At 40.0% G+C, this 17,943-nt stretch overlaps 1 protein-coding gene across 1 annotated transcript in view; it reads left to right on the forward strand.

The window, feature by feature from the left end:
- The window catches only part of CDK19 (cyclin dependent kinase 19), a 124,824-nt gene that overhangs the window by 60,914 nt on the left and 45,967 nt on the right, over positions 1-17,943 (forward strand). Inside the window, exon 4 of the mRNA XM_062572651.1 lies at positions 4,293-4,433. Coding sequence (XP_062428635.1) covers positions 4,293-4,433 — 141 coding nt within the window. The remainder of the gene's footprint in view (positions 1-4,292; positions 4,434-17,943) is intronic.

A 17,943-nucleotide genomic window follows, 5' to 3' on the forward strand; every position in this document is an offset into this window, starting at 1 on the left:
TTTGGAGTCAAGTTAGCAGCAATATGTTTTTAATATTTGGGAATTTGAAAATACAGTTGCCTACAAAGGGAAACTGAGTTGGCCACTTCTACTGGATATTTCTTCAGGTTTCATTTACTTCATATGACTTGCATGCCCCTGCTTTCATTGTGAATCTTCTTAGTTGTGTCAGAAGGAGAGCTTGCTGTTACGTGCAGTTTTAAAACTCAAATTAGACAATCTTTTAAAAATGTCATCTAGAGTGTTCTGGCAAATAAAAACGAAATTAGTGGAATAACCTTGGAGAGGGGTTTCTCTTCCGTTGCATGTAAGTAAGTGATGTAGCACACTGGCACTTAGGGCTGGGCTGTTTTGCTGGATGTGCCTCAGTATTTTGCAGCCTTCGGGGCACTACCAGAAGGAATGGGGAGTCAAGCCAGCTTTAGCAAGTGACAGTGGAAAAAGATGGAGAGGACCTTGAAGCTGTTTCACCCTCTCTCTGCTCATCTTCTCACTACAAACTTGCCTCTTTGACTTCATTAAATTGTGGAAAGTTCTTGTGTTTTGTTCGTGATGGTTATTGCCTGTGGGCAGGACTCAGCAAGGAACCTGCACACTTTAAAGTTAGGAGCTGTGGTGTCCTGTAGCACCTGGGCCCCGGGTTGCATCTTGGGTGCTCTTTTAAGAGCTCGCTGGACATGTAGAAACTGATATAACCCTCAGCAGTCTGAACAGGGCACTCCTCTGTGATGTAAAAGGAGAAAATACTTCTTTTATTTCCTTTTCCTACCCCTTTCGTTAGGAGAAGGTCCCACTGCCGCTTAAAGCAGAGGAGAACGCTTAGTTGGATTCAGTCACCTCCAGCATGTGATGGGATTCAAGTCTATACGCCAGCTTCCAGGACAGCCTGAACACTGCACCATTGTGCCAAAAGCTTTATTGGATCTTAGGCAGAAAGAGGATGGTTCTCTAGTCGGTTCTCTAGTCTAGTGGTCAAGGCAGTCATCAAGGGAAGGGAAAGATCCTGGTTATAATTCCTTTATTTTATTTTCTAAACACTGTGTCTGTATGTTTGTGTATTGACTACTACTTCTTTTTTCCTGCATCGGAGGACTGAAATTATCCAAATCCTCATTAGCCTTAAGGTTAGGGATATTACATGCCATATTTAAGACTGCACATTGGGACTACCCAGGAACTGGAGCTGGTAGCGAATGCCTCATTTCACTTGTGCGGTGCAGTTGTGTGTAAGGAACATATTAGCTTGCACTGTCACCTGTACCCGTTTCTACAGCTGAGGTCTCGGATTTAAACTGTTAGATCTTAAATGTTTTGTGACACGGAAAGAGCATATCTCCCTGCTGTAGCTGGTCAGCAGAATTGCTCTGGTCATAATTCTTTCGATGTAGTTGTGTTGGTATCGCGTCCTTCGCTTTGGAGCTCGTGATGCACCTGACCGTCCTGATCCATGCCTGATTTCTGCCTGACCTGAGAGACTTTTGTCAAGTTACGACCATTCATTTATTTCTATTGTGCCTCTTTATTTTTTTTTTAATTTGTATTTGTTAATTTGGGGATATTTTCCCCAGCAGTAGTAGGACCATATAGGTATATTTCTGAAAAAAATAAAGAAATAAGAAAGGGCTTGTGCTCATTGCTTCCAGTAGAAGAGACAGGGATCAGTAATGGCATCTCTTTGCTCTTCTGATTCTTAGAAGGATGCTGCCATTCCAGTAGTTGTTTAGTCCTGCTTGTGTGATGGTCTTTTTCTATACTTGCACGCAAGAAATTGGAAGAACTTATTTTTCACAAACCTCCCGAGAATAGGACTTGGTCACAAGGGCAGTGGCTTCATCCCAGTGGCATGGGACAGATTCAGCTTCTTAGTTCCCTGAACTATTTGGCTGCGTAGTTTATTTTTAGTTTACTTTCAGTTCAATCCTCAGATCTTAATTGTGATAGAGTCAGGTTGGCTGTTGTGACTAATATAAACCTGTCTATATTAGAGTAAGTTAGCAGCAATAATTTTTATTCATTTTTCTAGGAAATGGGATTTTATTTAATGGAGATACTGCCTGCTTAAAGCAAAACTATCGGTTGCAGTTCATGCTCGTGCGATTCAAAACGCATGCAGTTGAAAAAGCGGAACGCCTTGCTGCTGTTGCAGTATTTGGGCACCTCTCTCTCTCTCTCTCGTGGTGGTCACTGAATTTTGCTGGTGTCGGTGGCTGGGGCTGTGCAGTGCCGAAGGTGGTGGAAGGCTCTGCAGCGGATCGCCTCGCCGGGTGTCCTCTGAGCCGTTTGCTACGCGCCTCTGGCAGCCTGGAGGCCCCGCTGTTACTGCAGAAGCACCTCGCGCTGGCTGTGGCTGTGCGACGACGGCCCCTCTGGCTTCTTTGCGAGAAGCAGAGACCGCAACAAAACGCGGCGGAAGGCAGGAACAAAGTCGAAATCGAGGTGCAGGGCCGCGGGGGGCGAGAGAAGCAAAATCGCCCGCGCGCTTGCCCCGAGGCGGAGGGCAAGGAGCGCGCTTCCGTGGCGGACGGGTCGCCGCCAGAAGCAGCTCGTCTGGGCCGCGTGGCGTGCGGGTGGCGTTTCGGAGGCGGACGAGCGCGGGCTGGGCCACGCGCTGGCCCGGGAGGCGGCGGGGCGCGCGCCGCGGCGGCCACCAGCGCGCAGCGCGCCCGCGCTGGGAGGTGGCGACGGCCACGCTTCAGCCGCAGCCTTCTGCGACCTGCCAGCAAGGAGCGTTTCCGAGGGAGGTGATCCCTCGCAGTTTTCAGAGTAATTGCACGATTGAAGAATAAGGTACCAAGAGCTTGGTTTGTTTGCTAATCCTTGTCTGTGTATTAAAAACTGATAATCCTGTGGATTTTTCTTTTTATACTAGATGTTTTCCTTAATATACAGCCATCACTGTTGTGGTTTTAGTAGCGGAAGGATGCGTAGGAACATTACTGTGGATAGGCAGTAACCAGGCTTTTGTTCCGATTTGTTTGGGGTTTTCCACATTATTTTTTTCTGTCTACACCTTTCGCTGAGCGCAGCGGCCGGAGGTGACGGTAGCTGCGAGGGAAGCGTTACTGTGTCGGGAGCGGGAGGCGGCGAGCCGCGGCGGGGGCAGCGGGGAGCAGGGGGCTGCTGGAGGCACCCGCCACTGCCGGCCACCGTGTGACTGGGACGGGCGAGGGAGGGAGCGAGCTCTTGAACCAGACGAATCCTATTTAAAGACCTGAGTAATTAATAGTCTTGTCACTGCTCAGATTAGCATTCTGAATTGCTTTCAGTAGAAATGCAAATTGCCCTTATAATTCCTATCCTAAAAAAAGCACGTAATTGAAAACTGTTTTGTTATTTGAGGTGCTGCTTTGAATCTCCTGAGGAGGATACATATTCATCGGGAGGAGCGCGTTGGCTAATTTGCCAGATGACAGGTTAAGGCAGGGCTTGTGCCTCTCGTGGTCCAACCTGGGGTGAGGACTGAAAATGTAGAGCACCCCTGAGCCCCATTTCATTTCTTGTCTTGTGCAGGCTAGCAAAACCAAACCTCACCCGTCATCTCCATGCTGATCTTACAATAAGTGTTCATTAGTTTATGAATACTTTATGATCTCTCAGCAGTCTTTTCACTTCCTTCTTTTCGTTCCTTCCACTGACTGATGCTGGGGTCCCTTTTTGCATTCTTCGTTCTCAAGCCGTATCTATCCCCTAATGACCGAGTGACTTCTGTAATCCAGGAACCGCTAGCTTGTCATCACCGGTGGCATCCACAGCCAAAGCTCTGAAGGGAGAATATAGCTGTTTTTAGGTGTTTGTACATGATTTCACCCTAATGTTTTTGCGTGTAGTTTTTTTTTTTTTTTAAAAAATCTCGTCTGCTGGGATTGCAGTTTAGGGGGGGGAACACAAAAGTAGTTGCAAGTGCTCTACCCCAGGTGTCTTTGGAGAAGAGGGAAGATGCAAAAACATAAAGTGCAGCTATCTTCCTAGTAAGTACTGCTGGTTTGGAAGCTTCTGCTCTGGCAGCTGTGAGGATAAGGCATCTCAGATGGGGAGGGGGGAGGGAGGAGAACATCTAAGAATTTTTGGTGGAGGTAAGTAGCCAGTCTTTAGATGTTGTGAAGAGCTTGACAGCCCTTTTTAAAGCAACTTGGAGAACAAAAAACAATTTAAGAAAATTAGGGGCACATGACTATTACTTTATTTGCAAAGTTCAACAAACTTTGTATTTCATTCCATTATTTAGTGTTAATAGTTAATAAAACTTCTTACTTATCTAACACACTTCATGTTTCTACTTGTTTTATTTCTAGCATATTATCAAGTTTCACCGTGCCTCAAAAGCAAATAAAAAGCCCATGCAGTTGCCAAGATCTATGGTTAAATCACTACTTTACCAGATCCTTGATGGAATCCATTACCTCCATGCAAACTGGGTGCTTCATAGAGATCTGGTAAGTGTTACATATTTTACCTGGTTAAGAAAGTTGTACATACATATTCATGAGTAGGAGAAGAAAAGTCCCTATTAATAATCTTGCATATCGATCCATACAGCTCTTCCTGTTATTGTTGTGGGAGACCAGTGGAGATCTTAAACATGAAAACAAACTATGTTTTCACATTGGTTTTTATCTGAATCATCTGCACTGAGACAATGACGCTACATCCGGTAAAAGGATTGCAGATAACAGTATCCCAAAACAGTACGTGAGCCAGCTGATATACATTGAACGTTCTTACAAGTTTGTGCACTACTTTGAAGAGGCAGTTAATTAGGGAAGTGATTGATACCCTTGTATATTGTTTGGCTTACATGCACTTTATCATAAAAGCTAGTGAAAAGTAGTTTTTTCATGTAATATTTCTTTTCCATGCAGTATTCTTTTCTGACCGTGGGAAGAGAACTATGAAAGAGTTGTCATCTTTGAAATTTCTCATGACCTGAAGTGGCTCTTCAGGTTGATTGCCAATTACAAGGGCAGCCAAATGCTTTGTCTTAGTTTCCCTTTTCTCTCTTAGTTTCCCACCACTCCCAATACTTCAGTGCAGTGCCATCAGTGGTTGCAAAAAGAGGAATGCTAGTGTAGGTGTAGTGCTTGCTGCCACTTGCGTTAGAACTAGACTTTTTGGCTTGAGAAAAACATCGTAATGGTTAATATGCCAGAATCTGTTCACGTTGTTATGCTGCATTGGTGGAGGAACATCAGCAGTAGAAAAGGCAAGAAATGTAGTCCAATCTGCATATAAAACCATCCACTTATGCATATTTCTCATAGTTGCTCTGGTAGATCAAAAGAGTGGTGCATCTCCAGAAACTTGCAGTCTGTAATACGGTTTTCATAGAATCATAGAATCAGTAAGGTTGGAAGAGACCTCTGGAGATCATCTAGTCCAACCTCCCCGCTCAGCAGGGTCACCTAGAGCATGTTAGACAGGGTTGCATCCAGGCAGGCCTTGAATATCTCCAGAGAAGGAGACTCCACAACCTCTCTGGGCAACCTGTGCCAGTGCTCCGTCACTCTCACAGGGAAGAGATTCCCCCTCCTGTTCAGGCAGAACTTGCAAGTGAGACCTACATCATTCTCGTGTCTTCAATAATAAATAGGGGTTGGATTCATTTTTAGATAGGAATTAAAGGTGTTTCTAAAAGATAAAAATAAATTAAAACAATCTTTGCAATGGAAGGCACAAACATCTTCTGAAATAAATTTAATTTTTTTGTTACAATATCTGATAACAGTAGCCATAAGTGTGGTTCATGTTTTGGAATGGATCATTTTTTTAACCTCATTTTTTATTTACTGTTAAATTGACTGTTAAAAATTCCAGATGATCGTGTATTTTTCTTTTGGCCTTCAGAACAGTAGCCATGAGCAAAAGCAGGAAGCAAGTACAACTCGGATTTTTAATGCTAAAATTCCCACTTTCCTAAAGAAAGAAAGTTGCTTCTGCAGCATGTTGAGATATAATTAGATACGGTTTAAGAAAGAAACCAGAAAAGTCCATATTCAGCTATGTCTAGAGGAAGCATATGCTTTAGAACTATGAAATACATAGCCTCAAAATGCCATATATGAACTTGATGCTTTGATAGAAAATACAAAATGGTATCTAGGTTAGTAATAACAAAAACCCTGGAGGATTTTCTTTTAAGTATTACTGTTTCCAGTCCACAACACAGGTGTTTTGCGTGACCAGTGCTGCTACTTTACAGGTCTTATCTCTTGTTGATGTGTTGCAACAAAGCTAGAGCCTAATGTCTTTTCTCTTGGAGCTTTGGGAAGTAATGATTGCTTTTATGAAGGGGAAAACTGTTTTTCATATCACTGGAATGATGATGCTTGACTGAATTTGTCAAAATTGAGAAGGGAGAAGAAGAAAAATTTGTGAAACCTAATGTGTTCTTGTTATATGAATAAATTTAATGAATTCTTGGACATCTCAGCTATGGAAATGAAAAGTCTTGAAAATTGCTATCCACTGGTAATTTAAAGGCATATGCAGAGTCTCTTGCCTTTTGTCAAAATCATTGTGGATTTCTGAACTTCAGTTCAGGTACCTCAAATGAGTATTTTGTTTCTTGAACATAGTAACAAAAGCTGCTGATGTTTATCTGGTCTGCTCTTGAAAATAGGAGTTAATGAGATATTTCAGTAACTCATTTAGATTTTCAGTTGACCAAAATACAGCTCTTACTCATACTCTCATATCTGCGATTTTTAGTCCTAAAAATGGAACCTCAGGCACCAATATACGAGAATCTGTTTCTGGCATAATATGTAAATACTAAATCTTCAATGTCTTTGTAATACTGAGAACAGTTTGTCTGTTGTTTTTTCCTTTAGCTGGTTTAGTTTACATTTCTCTGGAAAAATATTTTTCTGTTTTATGCAAACCACTATTTTGCATGAAGACACCTTGTACTTTACTAGTTTAATATAACTCTGTTCTTATTATTTTTAGCATACATTTGGATGTAGACCAAAGACAGTGACATCCATAAAAGTCATGTTATGTTTATTTCATTGTATTTTTAAAAAAAGAATTAGGTTATCTAAGAATATTTATCACAATATTAGTAAAATTCTCCTCAGCGGTGGAAATGATCTTTATAATTTATTTAATAAAAATGCCAATGAAAGAGCAGAAACATCAGAGGTTAAGTATTTGCTGAAGTACTTACTGGAAGTATCTGAGGAACATTGTTCAGATCTTAATTTGGTGTTGTCTTGAATCAAGCGATTTTAAAGAAACGAGAATACCAAGTGTTCTTTAGAAAAAACCTCTGACAGTCAGTGGGTCAGTATTTTTAGATACCTGAAAATTGTTACTTGTAAGTTACTGCTAAGGTCAGTAAGAGCCAGTAAAATCATTACAGAGTGATAAAATTGCTGAACTTGGGAGACTTGCAAAAAGTAACCAGTCCTTGGTTTGAGCTAATGGCTGGTTTCCACCACAAGGAGACAGTCTCGTTCCCCCCTTCTTTACCTCCAGGCGTTGCCAGGAGCTAGCCAGCGACACTGGTCTGACTCCCGGTGAGCTCATTCAGGGGGTTTAAACTAGCAAGGAAATACTCACTTTTCTCCTGACAGGGTAGTTTTCTGCAGGATCCCTTGAGCAAGCTCACTGGTAAGTTAGGTGTGTACTGGAGCTGGTGCCAGAGAAGCGCGAGGTTGGCGATGGTGGCAGAAAGCAGAACAGGGCACCAGCATCGTGTAGTGTTAGATCTGAATAGCTTATTGTGAACACACACCTTTTAACTCTTAGATGAATGTGCAAGCATTCTGTAAAAACAAAATTAATTTATGTTGACTATAATCTCTTCTGAGGTAAGATTTAAGCCAGGGTGAACTCTCTCCATATGAGTCCAAATTTAGGAAAGTGCCCAAACTGAGATAAGTTGCATCTGTAACTACACTTACCCTTGCACTTCTAGAAATGTGAAAATAATTTAGTGTAGCATATAGTTTAATTTCTTGTAATACTTGGATTATTTTGTTTTCTTTCTGGCTTTATTTTCCTGAAAGTGGCTGAAGGGTGCTAAGTGGCTTTTAAGAATATTTTTTTTCTGGATAAGCTGTTAGTTTTTTGTCAGTTAAAAATATTTAGCTGTAACTTACCTTATTGTTACTGTAAGATTTGAAACAGCACATAGTGTGTGATAGGAGCATTACTGGTTTTTGGTTTCTTTGAATAGTTTTATGACAGTTCATACACCTTGGAGGCGACACAAATCTGTAAGACTGCATGTGCTTGTTCTTCTGTCAAGGCCGTTGGACTGGAAATTTGTTACCAGATAGTGTGTTCTTGGGCAAAAAAGAATTTTGCCTTTTCAGCATGGCAATGCTCCCAAAAGCCACACGTGAGAAAAAGCAGGGGGAGCCTTTGCTGGCTCTGCTAGACAGGTTAATGTGTAAAAGTACTACAGACTTCTGATCTCTAATGACCTTTTGGTACTAAGCTTTTGGCTTTTGATTTTTAAAGAGCTAGCTGTAGGAGATACAAAACTGTTGTCTCTGTCGGTAGTTGATAGCAAACTAGAAGATGCAGCCCACGGGGGTACAGGACTTCAGGGCAGTATGATGTACTGGTCCCCTCCTCCCCCAAACCTGCACCATGTAGGTTCTGCATGAATGTTCAGTAAAGGCCGTACCTTGCAGGACCTTCCTGAGATATGAAAATACTCTCAAAATGGAGGTTTTCCTACAGTGCGTGTTTGCGTTAACAGCAAAAAATAATTTTAACAGTTCTTTCTTGTGCTAATATCTCTTTAGTAGTTGATGTTAGTTGTTAGTTGCTTATGGAAAAAAGCAGGCAGAGACCATTTCCTTTAGAGCTTGATAAAGTAATTTCTGTTTATAATAGGATGGATTTTCCTGGAGGGTTATAATCTATGAGATGTTTTAAGTGCACAGAAACCATATTGGGGAATTGATTTAAGATTCCAGTTATGTCCTTGAGCATTTCTCTAGAATTCTGCTTAATGTTATTAAAACCACTGGTTGGAAAACAAATTACTCGCTGGAGAACAGGTCTTAGGGGCATTATGCAGTGAAGAGAGCTGCTTGTAGTGAAAGCTTATGGGTTTTTTTTGTCATTTTGAAAGGCAAAATGTTTTAGGGTTTTGAAGCTGATGTGTACATCATCTGAGCAGAGATGGTAGCTGAGTTTGTGTTCATGGCTTGTATTATTTGGAAGTACTGAACAGAAGGAGAAAGGGGGAAGCATGATGGAGCCAAAGGAATCTTGTTAAGAAACTGAAACAAAGACCTTTTGCAGAAGACACAGCTAAAGGAAGAAGGAGGAGATCCTGGGAAAGTCGTCTTCTTTCTCTGTAGTGCAGTTTTTCAGTAATTCCCATGTATATGCCCTGTGTACTGCAACACTGCCTTGTTTTCCATAGTAGTAGGGAAGACTTGGTTTGCTGAGGACTTTTGTGATGTTCCTCTGCATCGTTCCAGTTAAGCCCAAACCTTACTTGGGCAGGATCTTTCCTTACTGTTTCAGCTGCCAAATGGGGCTAAACCGGTGATATTTTTGTGTCCACGAGTGGTTTTCCCAGTGTAATCGTTTCTCTTTGAAACAGCCTTCTCCATTTCTGTAAGTTCATATTGGAGATTCCCCTCGATCTCTCCCTAAGGTGGACAATTCCCTGCTCACTGTTTTCTGTGTTTCTTAGTATTCTTCATTTTCTGCACATCCCTGCCGCTTGCTGGCGAGTAGAGCAATCTGGGGAGGGGGCTGCCACCAGGGTGCCTTCCTCTGCCTCTCGCACCCGACTTCCTTGGCATCATCCCAGAATGCTTCCAGGGCTCTTGGAGAGCCGTAGAGATTGGTTTTAATTTAAGACAGTGGACAATTACTCTTTCTTTTTTTGAGAGGAGGAATCCAACTGTAGTAGTTCGGAGACTTTGCCACTCGTTTTCCATCTTCAACTTTTTTAATACTATCCCTGCATCTTTTAAAGCTGGGTTGGGGGGTCGGGTGGGAGCGGGGAGGGGAGGGGACTACATGTGCACTCTGTAGCTTGTTTCTTTAGAAGGCAACTGTATTAGCTCAAGCTATTTCCCTTAGATATTCAAGGTAATCGGGTTGAGTTTCCTCCTGGGGTGGATTAGGGAATGCTCATGCACTTCTATCATGTACAGAATTTAGGGAGTGCTACTCTGGTAATTTTTGCTGGAATGACATAGCAGGCAGCTTAGGTTAGGTATAATTTTGACCCAGCATGTCTGGTTATAAAGAGAATGGCTGTCCAGGGGTTTTAGGATGCTCAGACATGTGAGCTCACAGATTTGGGCCCCCTTGAATATTCAGTCACTAATAATAGTAATAATAAATGCAGTACCTTTTCAAGGGTAGATCTTCAGCAGAGCCACTAGAAGCCCATGCAGTGACCAGTGCCAGCTGAGGCTGGCCTTTAGTCCCTTCAGAGCAAGTGATCTTCTCAGGTAGTCCAGCTTTGCCTTCTTGTGAAAACGTAGGTATTGGAAAATGTAATAGTCGTTCTTCTGTCATAGGATTGCTTGGGAGCTGTAGCTGTATGGAGGCTATGGTTTTTGTTTCATCAGAAGTAAGGCAAAAAAGGGAAGGCCTAAGCTGAGCAGCCAGAAAAATGACTTTCTGTGACAGTCAGAAACTTCTGTCTCCCTCAAAGCTACAACCTTTTTGGAGATCATTCAATTAATTACTGCTTCATCCCCTAGCTCTGGTGATAATTTGGGATTTTATTCAGGATCAGTGTTTTAAATGATATTTCATAGCATTGGTATAGAAAACCAATATTTTAGTAAGTTTTCAATATTTCGGTTGTATTAAATGCAATAAAAATCCATCATTTTTCAGATTTTTAGTTGACAGGTTGGCTTTTAGTTTAGGGATTCATTCAACAACCAATCAGTAGTTTCTCATAGTAATCCTGCTCTGGCCATTTAGTAAATCTGCAAGTGCCTTATCATGGAGCTATACCTGGACTTTGCTCTGGACTTTGCAGTCACATTAGGCAACTCATTTAACCTGTGTTTGCCTCTCTTTCCAAATCTGTTAGCCACTTCATAGGTCTAATTTGTAATTTAATACTTTGTATTATGAAATCTTTGAATGAAAGCATTCACACTGTGTGTGATTTGTTCTTTGTTTGTTATGTGAAGACATCAGCAGTTTTTTAAAATTTTGATATGCTGACACTTTTTTTTACCTCTGCTTTTATGTTTTAATGTCAAAGCCTTTTAAATGTGAAAAATCTTAGTGTTCAGCATTGCTAGTTTGTAGTATTGCTTAACTACTCTCTGCTCTTTCTCCCTGTGCCATCCCCTTTCCTGACCCTGACCAATAAATAATTAGAAAAATTACCTAAAATGCAGCAGAACTTAAATGGACCGCTTATATTTTGCTAAGCAAGGAAACTGTGGTCTTGAAAGATAAAATATAAAATGACCCAGGAAGGAAACTGTCCTCTCAACAGTGATTTTAAGAAAGCATTCTTACATGCTGATATCAGAAGTAAATTTAGACATAGATTCATCCATCCATCTCTTGACAACCAGCTGCTGCACAGGAATGCAGAACTGTTGGGTCCTGCCTTGCTGCCAATAATTTTGCGCTAGCCAGAAAAGCTTCTTGGCACTGTTCACCCCTTTGGGCGCACAGGTACCTTCTATAAATAAATAACAAGTCAACCTGTCTGCTAGTTTCTTTAAACCTTTTAAAAGGTATTCCAAATAATGGGAATACAAGCTAAGCCTACATACTTGGAAAGATTGTCTTTTGGAAGTGATCTGAATTTGTTTGTTAGCTGAGAGATGAGTACAATTTTATTCTCATGTATTGGGTTGGAGAGAGGGTACTTTTTAAATTTTCTGTTGCGGAACAATAGTGCATATTTGCTTCTATGAGTGTATCTATATGCATGTGTGCTCTAGATGGATAAAGATAAATGAACTGAAGATTTTATGTGGAAAAGAGCAAACTGAGTTTTATCAGCATATGTTTTTCTTCTTTGAAATGTTAAGCATTTGTTGAGGTGCACCTATTCCAAAATGTCATATTTCTCATCACTCACAACTTCGCTTTTGCCCTTCAGTTGTAAAAACTAATTTTCATGTGTTTAGAAAGGTTTGCTAAGATGCATGTGGATTATTACATCTGTTCAATACATGGAAACAACGTTTTTTCAGAATTTGGCTAATGCATACCTTTGGTTTGTGGCAGGAGTATTAGGATGATGTTTGTTGATTAATTTTTACTAATAAAAAATGATTACAGCTAAAGAAAAATGTTTTACCCCAGGTTCTGAAACAGGCTTAGCCTGTAAAACACTGACTGGGTATAAATTCAGATGAGTCAAAAGAAACAAAGGTACTGATTTAATGTTCTTTTGGCTGCACTTTGGTGCTAAAGTCAATGGATGACAAATGGTTCCTCTTTCCCTGAGGTGGGAGAAGGGACAGAAGGAAGCAAAAATATTAAAATAATTCCAGAATTTGTTTGGGTTTTGATAATATCAAATCAGAATCAGAAGGAAAATATCTTCACTTCTAATAGACCCAATTCAGAAACCATCTTCTTAGGAAGCTTTCTAGTAAATATGTTATGTCCGTAGTTTATTGGCACAGCTGACCTGTTGGATGGAGCAAGCTGAATTTTGCATTCTAAATGAAAAATGCAAAGTCTAATGGCAGCTCTTTTAGGGTTTTCTTTTATAAAAGGTGCAGCGCTCCAGTCTCCCTCCTTTTCTACTTTCTGGCTGGCATCTCCAAAATCACAGGCCTTGCTGGAGCTGCAATGCCAAACCACCAGTTATCTTAGTTAAAGAAAATGAAGGAAGTCCTTTGTATTGACTGCAAAGAGACTGTGTGAAATGGTCCTCTCAGAAACAAGGCATTAGGTCTTCAAATTAATCTGCAGAAAGGCTTATGTTTTGTAGTATTATTTTTGCTTTTCTGAATTTCACATAAAGACACTTCGGAATTAAATTTTCAAGCTGCTTGAGTAAGTGCAGGAACAAATCAAATGCACATCTGGACCACTGCTGAAAATACTCTGAAAATTCTTTCCTTTATTAACCATGAAGTAGCAAAGATTTCCAGTCAATAAGGGCTTGCAGTAGATATAGTCAGCCTTGAGCAAATACAGATCTCTGTATACCCAGTGTGTGTAATAATAGACTTAAAAAAAAAAAATCCTTATTCTTTCATTTCTCGTCTGTGTTTTTTTTTTTACATTTTACATTCTCAAACAGCCTCCTTATCCCCTACATCCTAATTCTTATCCCCTGCTCAAGTGAACATCCCTCCATGATACTTTGATTTCTACTAGTTTAACAAACTTTGAATATGAATTTGGAATCATCTTCTGTATTAGTTTATTTATGTTTAATCACTTCTGCTTTTTATTGAAGAGTGGTACTTAAAATAATAGTCCAGATAGTAATAACAGTGAAGTAAGATGATTTGTTAAGAGTTTCCACTTGCCTATTCTGGTTGCTTAAATACTGAGCTGAAATCCAGAAACCTGTATATTTATATATAACCTATTATATATGGCTGACATTTTCAAATATAACTATGTTTATGAAAATAATTGTAGACAATATTTTGGGTTCCTAAAATTCCTCTGAGTGTTCTCAGCTTCTCAAGCCATTTTGTCATATGCTGTAATAGCTGCCAAAATGTGGGTTTTTCACGAGTGCATCTTCTGTTCTAAATTTTTATTTCTCCATGTAACATGCTTGCACTTCTTTACTTTGATTTGCCTTTAATTACTTTTGATGTAACAGTTGTGGATGATGATTGTCAGAAGTTTGAGTAAGTACGAAGTCTGGGAAAGCTTTATTTTAATGAGCTGATAACAACCTCTAATGCTATGAAAGCTAAATTGCTTTTGTAGCTGTTGAACTGTGAGAATGGTTAGCTGCTTTGCCAGCTCAGCTGAAATTAAATCCCTTAAATGGGATGGTAGAAAGTTGTTTTTACTTCTTTAAATTCAGGATGTGAATTCCAGGCTTGGGTAGTCCTAAAACTGATTGCTTATCCAGTAATTATTCTTTTGAATTCTGGATAGCTAAAACCAAGAGAGCAGCAAAGTCATGTAGCTTTTGGATGATGCATATGCCTGAAATTCTGAGTATCTGGGTAGTATAATCATTTTTCAGTAACTTCTTACTAATTTTACTATCGGCAAATACATATGCTGTGGTTGGCTGACTGCCGCCTTTCGCTAGGAGGCAGGATTTTCTTGAAAGATGATTTCTCTGGGCATGTCTTTTTGCTCCGATTGGGTGCTGTCATTGCTCTTCTGTGTTAGTTGCAAGAGCCAAATGGGAAAGTTTTGCAATAGCAATGAAAGAGGGAACCTCAAAGCGGTGTTTTCTATGTAACATAGAAATGTGTGTGTGCGCTTGTGTAGTGGAAGTAGTGTGTTAAGTTTGAAGACTATTAAACAAGCTGGTTTTTAGCGCCTGTCCTTTGCAAGCTACATTTTGCTCCAAGTACAAGTTTTGCTGCTTGCCGATTTTTATCCCTCTTCCCTCTGTAGCCTCTGGTTTCCTAAAGCGCAGACTCCACGGTTCTGGGTGCTTGTCATTTTAAATTTTGCTTTACTGGACAAATACTACATCCCGATTCCTCTCTCTTTGGGTTTGTCTATGTGGGAACGCTCAGGAGAGTGTCAGTTACCTTCTGAAAGGATTAACGAAGCCGTGTTAAACTTCTGGGGATCTTCTGAGCCCTTTGAATCCTGACTTCTGCTCTGCTGAGCCGGGCCTGATGACGACGGTGCTGCCTGGAGCTGCCCAGCCTCTTTCGTGCCAGGGCTTATCCCCAGGCAGCAGCGGTGACCGGTGGGCCAGCACCTCTGCTTCAGCAGCCCCAGGTACTGACTGGTGCCAGTGCGAAAGGTATATTGGTGCCACCATGCTAAGGCAGATCAGGGGCCAAGGCAGAAGAGCACGGTCACACCGGCCATCTGCCGCCAGGCTGATCAGCGGCAGCCAAGAGGCAGCGTGGAAGGCTGGAGGCAGTAGTAGAGTTTTAAACCCTTACGGTGATTTTTCTTGGTGCATTTGGCCCAGAGCCTTTCTTCAGTGTTTCAGTAGATCTATTTGAGTTTAAAAACTTAGACTAAAGCTGAGGGTATGGCTGAACAAGTTAGAGCAAGGCAATCCAGGGCATGGGTTTAGTTACTCCGTAGTAGCTGCTCACCTGCATATTTTTATCTGACAGATAATACACAGTCCTCTGATATCTCAGTCCTTAATGCGTAAGATAAAATTACCAAATTTTTACCATGACAAACTAGACAGCTACTGAGTGAATTTCCAGGTGCCTGTATTATATCATTTCTGTGAGTTATTTCATTAAACTGTTTATTGACATAAAAATGTCAATATATTAACGACTTCATGGTATTTTTTTCTGATCCGTACATCACGCTAGTAAAACTATTCACCCTTTTGGGCACAGTCCTTCTACAATTCGTAGCTTGTTTACTCTTCTTAATATTCAAGAAACACTTCAGTCTTGTTTAAAGAAAAAACAAAGCCTTCAGGAATAGGGGTCAGTGTTTCATTTTAATATTGGAATTTCAAGTTGTCAGATGAGCTGATAGCTTTTGGATTTTTAGTAATAGGGACATTTTTAAAGGTGAAGAATATTAAATCTGTTGTTGACTCTAGAGCAGAGCTTCCATATCCTTTAACCCTTTTCCAAAGTTTGCAGTTTGACTGTTGTCAAACTGATTGTTGCAGCTATAGAGAAGAATTTTATGATGTGCACAGCATACATAAAATATAGGGCCAGCTACCTTTCTGGAGGAGGAAGTGCTCTGATGGTATGTACTAACAACTATTTTTTTCAAAGGTATTTAGTTGCACAGTGGACTTTTCGAAAGTGATAATCTGGCTTTGAGGAGCAGAAGTTAAGCCACTTGCCTGTTTATGCAATTAAAAAAAAATCCCATGAGGAGCTGATTTGCATTTTAAGCATTTGATGTTTTGTGAAAAAGTCCAAGGACTAAGACTTACCAGCAACATCAACGGCAAGGTAAAGCATAAAGCATAAATCTGAAGCAGTAGCAACACAGCTATAAGCAAGGTGTGCATTTGAAAGCACTCCTTATAAATTAGGATAAATTTGCTGCTGCTAAGACAACCGTGTCTTTTTATGACAGTGTAGCATGTGTTTAGAGTTGTTTAATAAAAAAGAATATTAGGACAGCTTTACCTGCCACACTTTAACATGGTAATGTTTTTGGCATGAATCACAGCACATTTCTCAGGAATTGGCAGTATCTCACAGTCACTTCGTGTCTACGCAAGTTGTTTTTCATTTTTAAAAATGGTATAATTGTTGAATAGAAGAGTGTTATAATTAGTTCTGAACTGTTTTCAGATTTTGGTTTTGGCGGGTAGAGCCTCCATCGCAACTATACTTCTCTGTTTTTTTCTCAATGCAAATCTTTCATTTGCTTCCAACTTCCTACTCCTCTGCCTACATTCCTGTATCTGTTTATCTGCCTTTTGCCACCTCTTTTAACATTACTCATATAACCTTGACTCAGCTTTGATTTTCCTGAAATACTCCTTTTTCTTCATCTTCACAATCTTAATTTCTGCTCCTCTCTTTGGTCTCTCTAACTTTGAGCTCTGCAGTGGCTGTTCCAGGTAGAAATCTCACTTTCTTCTTGTGTATTGGTCAAGAAAAAAGTTCATTCATTCTAGATGGAGTGACCCTCCTTTTATTTTTAAATTCTAGTTAAAGGTTACCGTACTGGTTTGAAGATCTTTTATAGATTTGTTAAAACTTAAGGGTCTCCAGATACTAATTTTCTGAATTTTGTGAAGGTCCCTACTATGCTGGTTCTGTCCCAGGAAAGATTTTGAGCAGCCTTCTGAAGGCTTCTGCCTCACAAAGCAAGCTTCGTGTGTTTCCACACTTAAAATTATTTGTGCCAAATCTTCCTTCCCTATACCTTCTAGCTTTTTCCTTCTGTTACTAGCTTCAAGAATGAATAGTGTAATCTCTGTCATGTATATTTAAGCTACCATAATCTGTAGTTTTGATACACAGTAGTTTGTATCTAGTTATTGTGAAGCATTTGGAGATGATTGTGAAAAATCCATTATAAAATAAAAGGGTTTTTTAACCGTTGTGCCTTTTCATTTTTTAAGTAGACCTCTTTTTGTCCTTACACTTTAAAAAAAACCCCAGAAAATCCTAATTGAGGTTTAACATTTCAGAAATGTTTGTGTTGTTTTTCTTATGGGAAATCTAGGCATTACTGACTACAGGTGTTTTGGAGGTGTCAAGCTGATCTGACATCACTATTAATTACCTTGTAGTGATTCTACGCTGCACATTTGTAAGTTGGTTGGGAATTGAAGGAAAACCTTCAGCTATATACTTCAGAGCAGCACTGGCCTGGCACAGTGATTGATTGAAAAACTTTTGAATAGGTTCTGAAAACTTGTTATATTATAGGCATGCCAAGCCAATAATTAATTAGCTCTTCCACCTATTATTAGAGACTACATGTAGTCTCTAAGTTACATATAGTAACTTGAATGCAGCAGATAAGAGGAGTCTTGATGCTGCATGGAACTATTGCAGAAGTATTGTAAATGGCTCCAGAGGCTTGAACAGGTTAAAAAAAAAGTGGTTAAAATTATATAAGGTGACTAAATGATTTTTTTCTGGTTTTGTGCCGCATTTTTGGGTTGCTTTCTTGCCATTTTACAAGAGCCTAATCTTCAAAAATAATTAAAGATCAGACTCCCACACTATGTCTTAAATTGGCCACCTAAAATATTTAAGCATCACATGCTTGTATCTTGACAAGAACTATTTTTGATTTGCATTAACAAGAACAAGTAATACTAATACCTAATGTATTTATTCATGAAAGCACCTATTAACATAACTGTCTTTTGATGCATTTTTATTAGGTAGCAAAGCAGAAAATGGA

This window comes from Rhea pennata, chromosome 3 (genome assembly GCF_028389875.1).
Source record: "Rhea pennata isolate bPtePen1 chromosome 3, bPtePen1.pri, whole genome shotgun sequence".
NCBI lineage: Eukaryota > Metazoa > Chordata > Aves > Rheiformes > Rheidae > Rhea > Rhea pennata.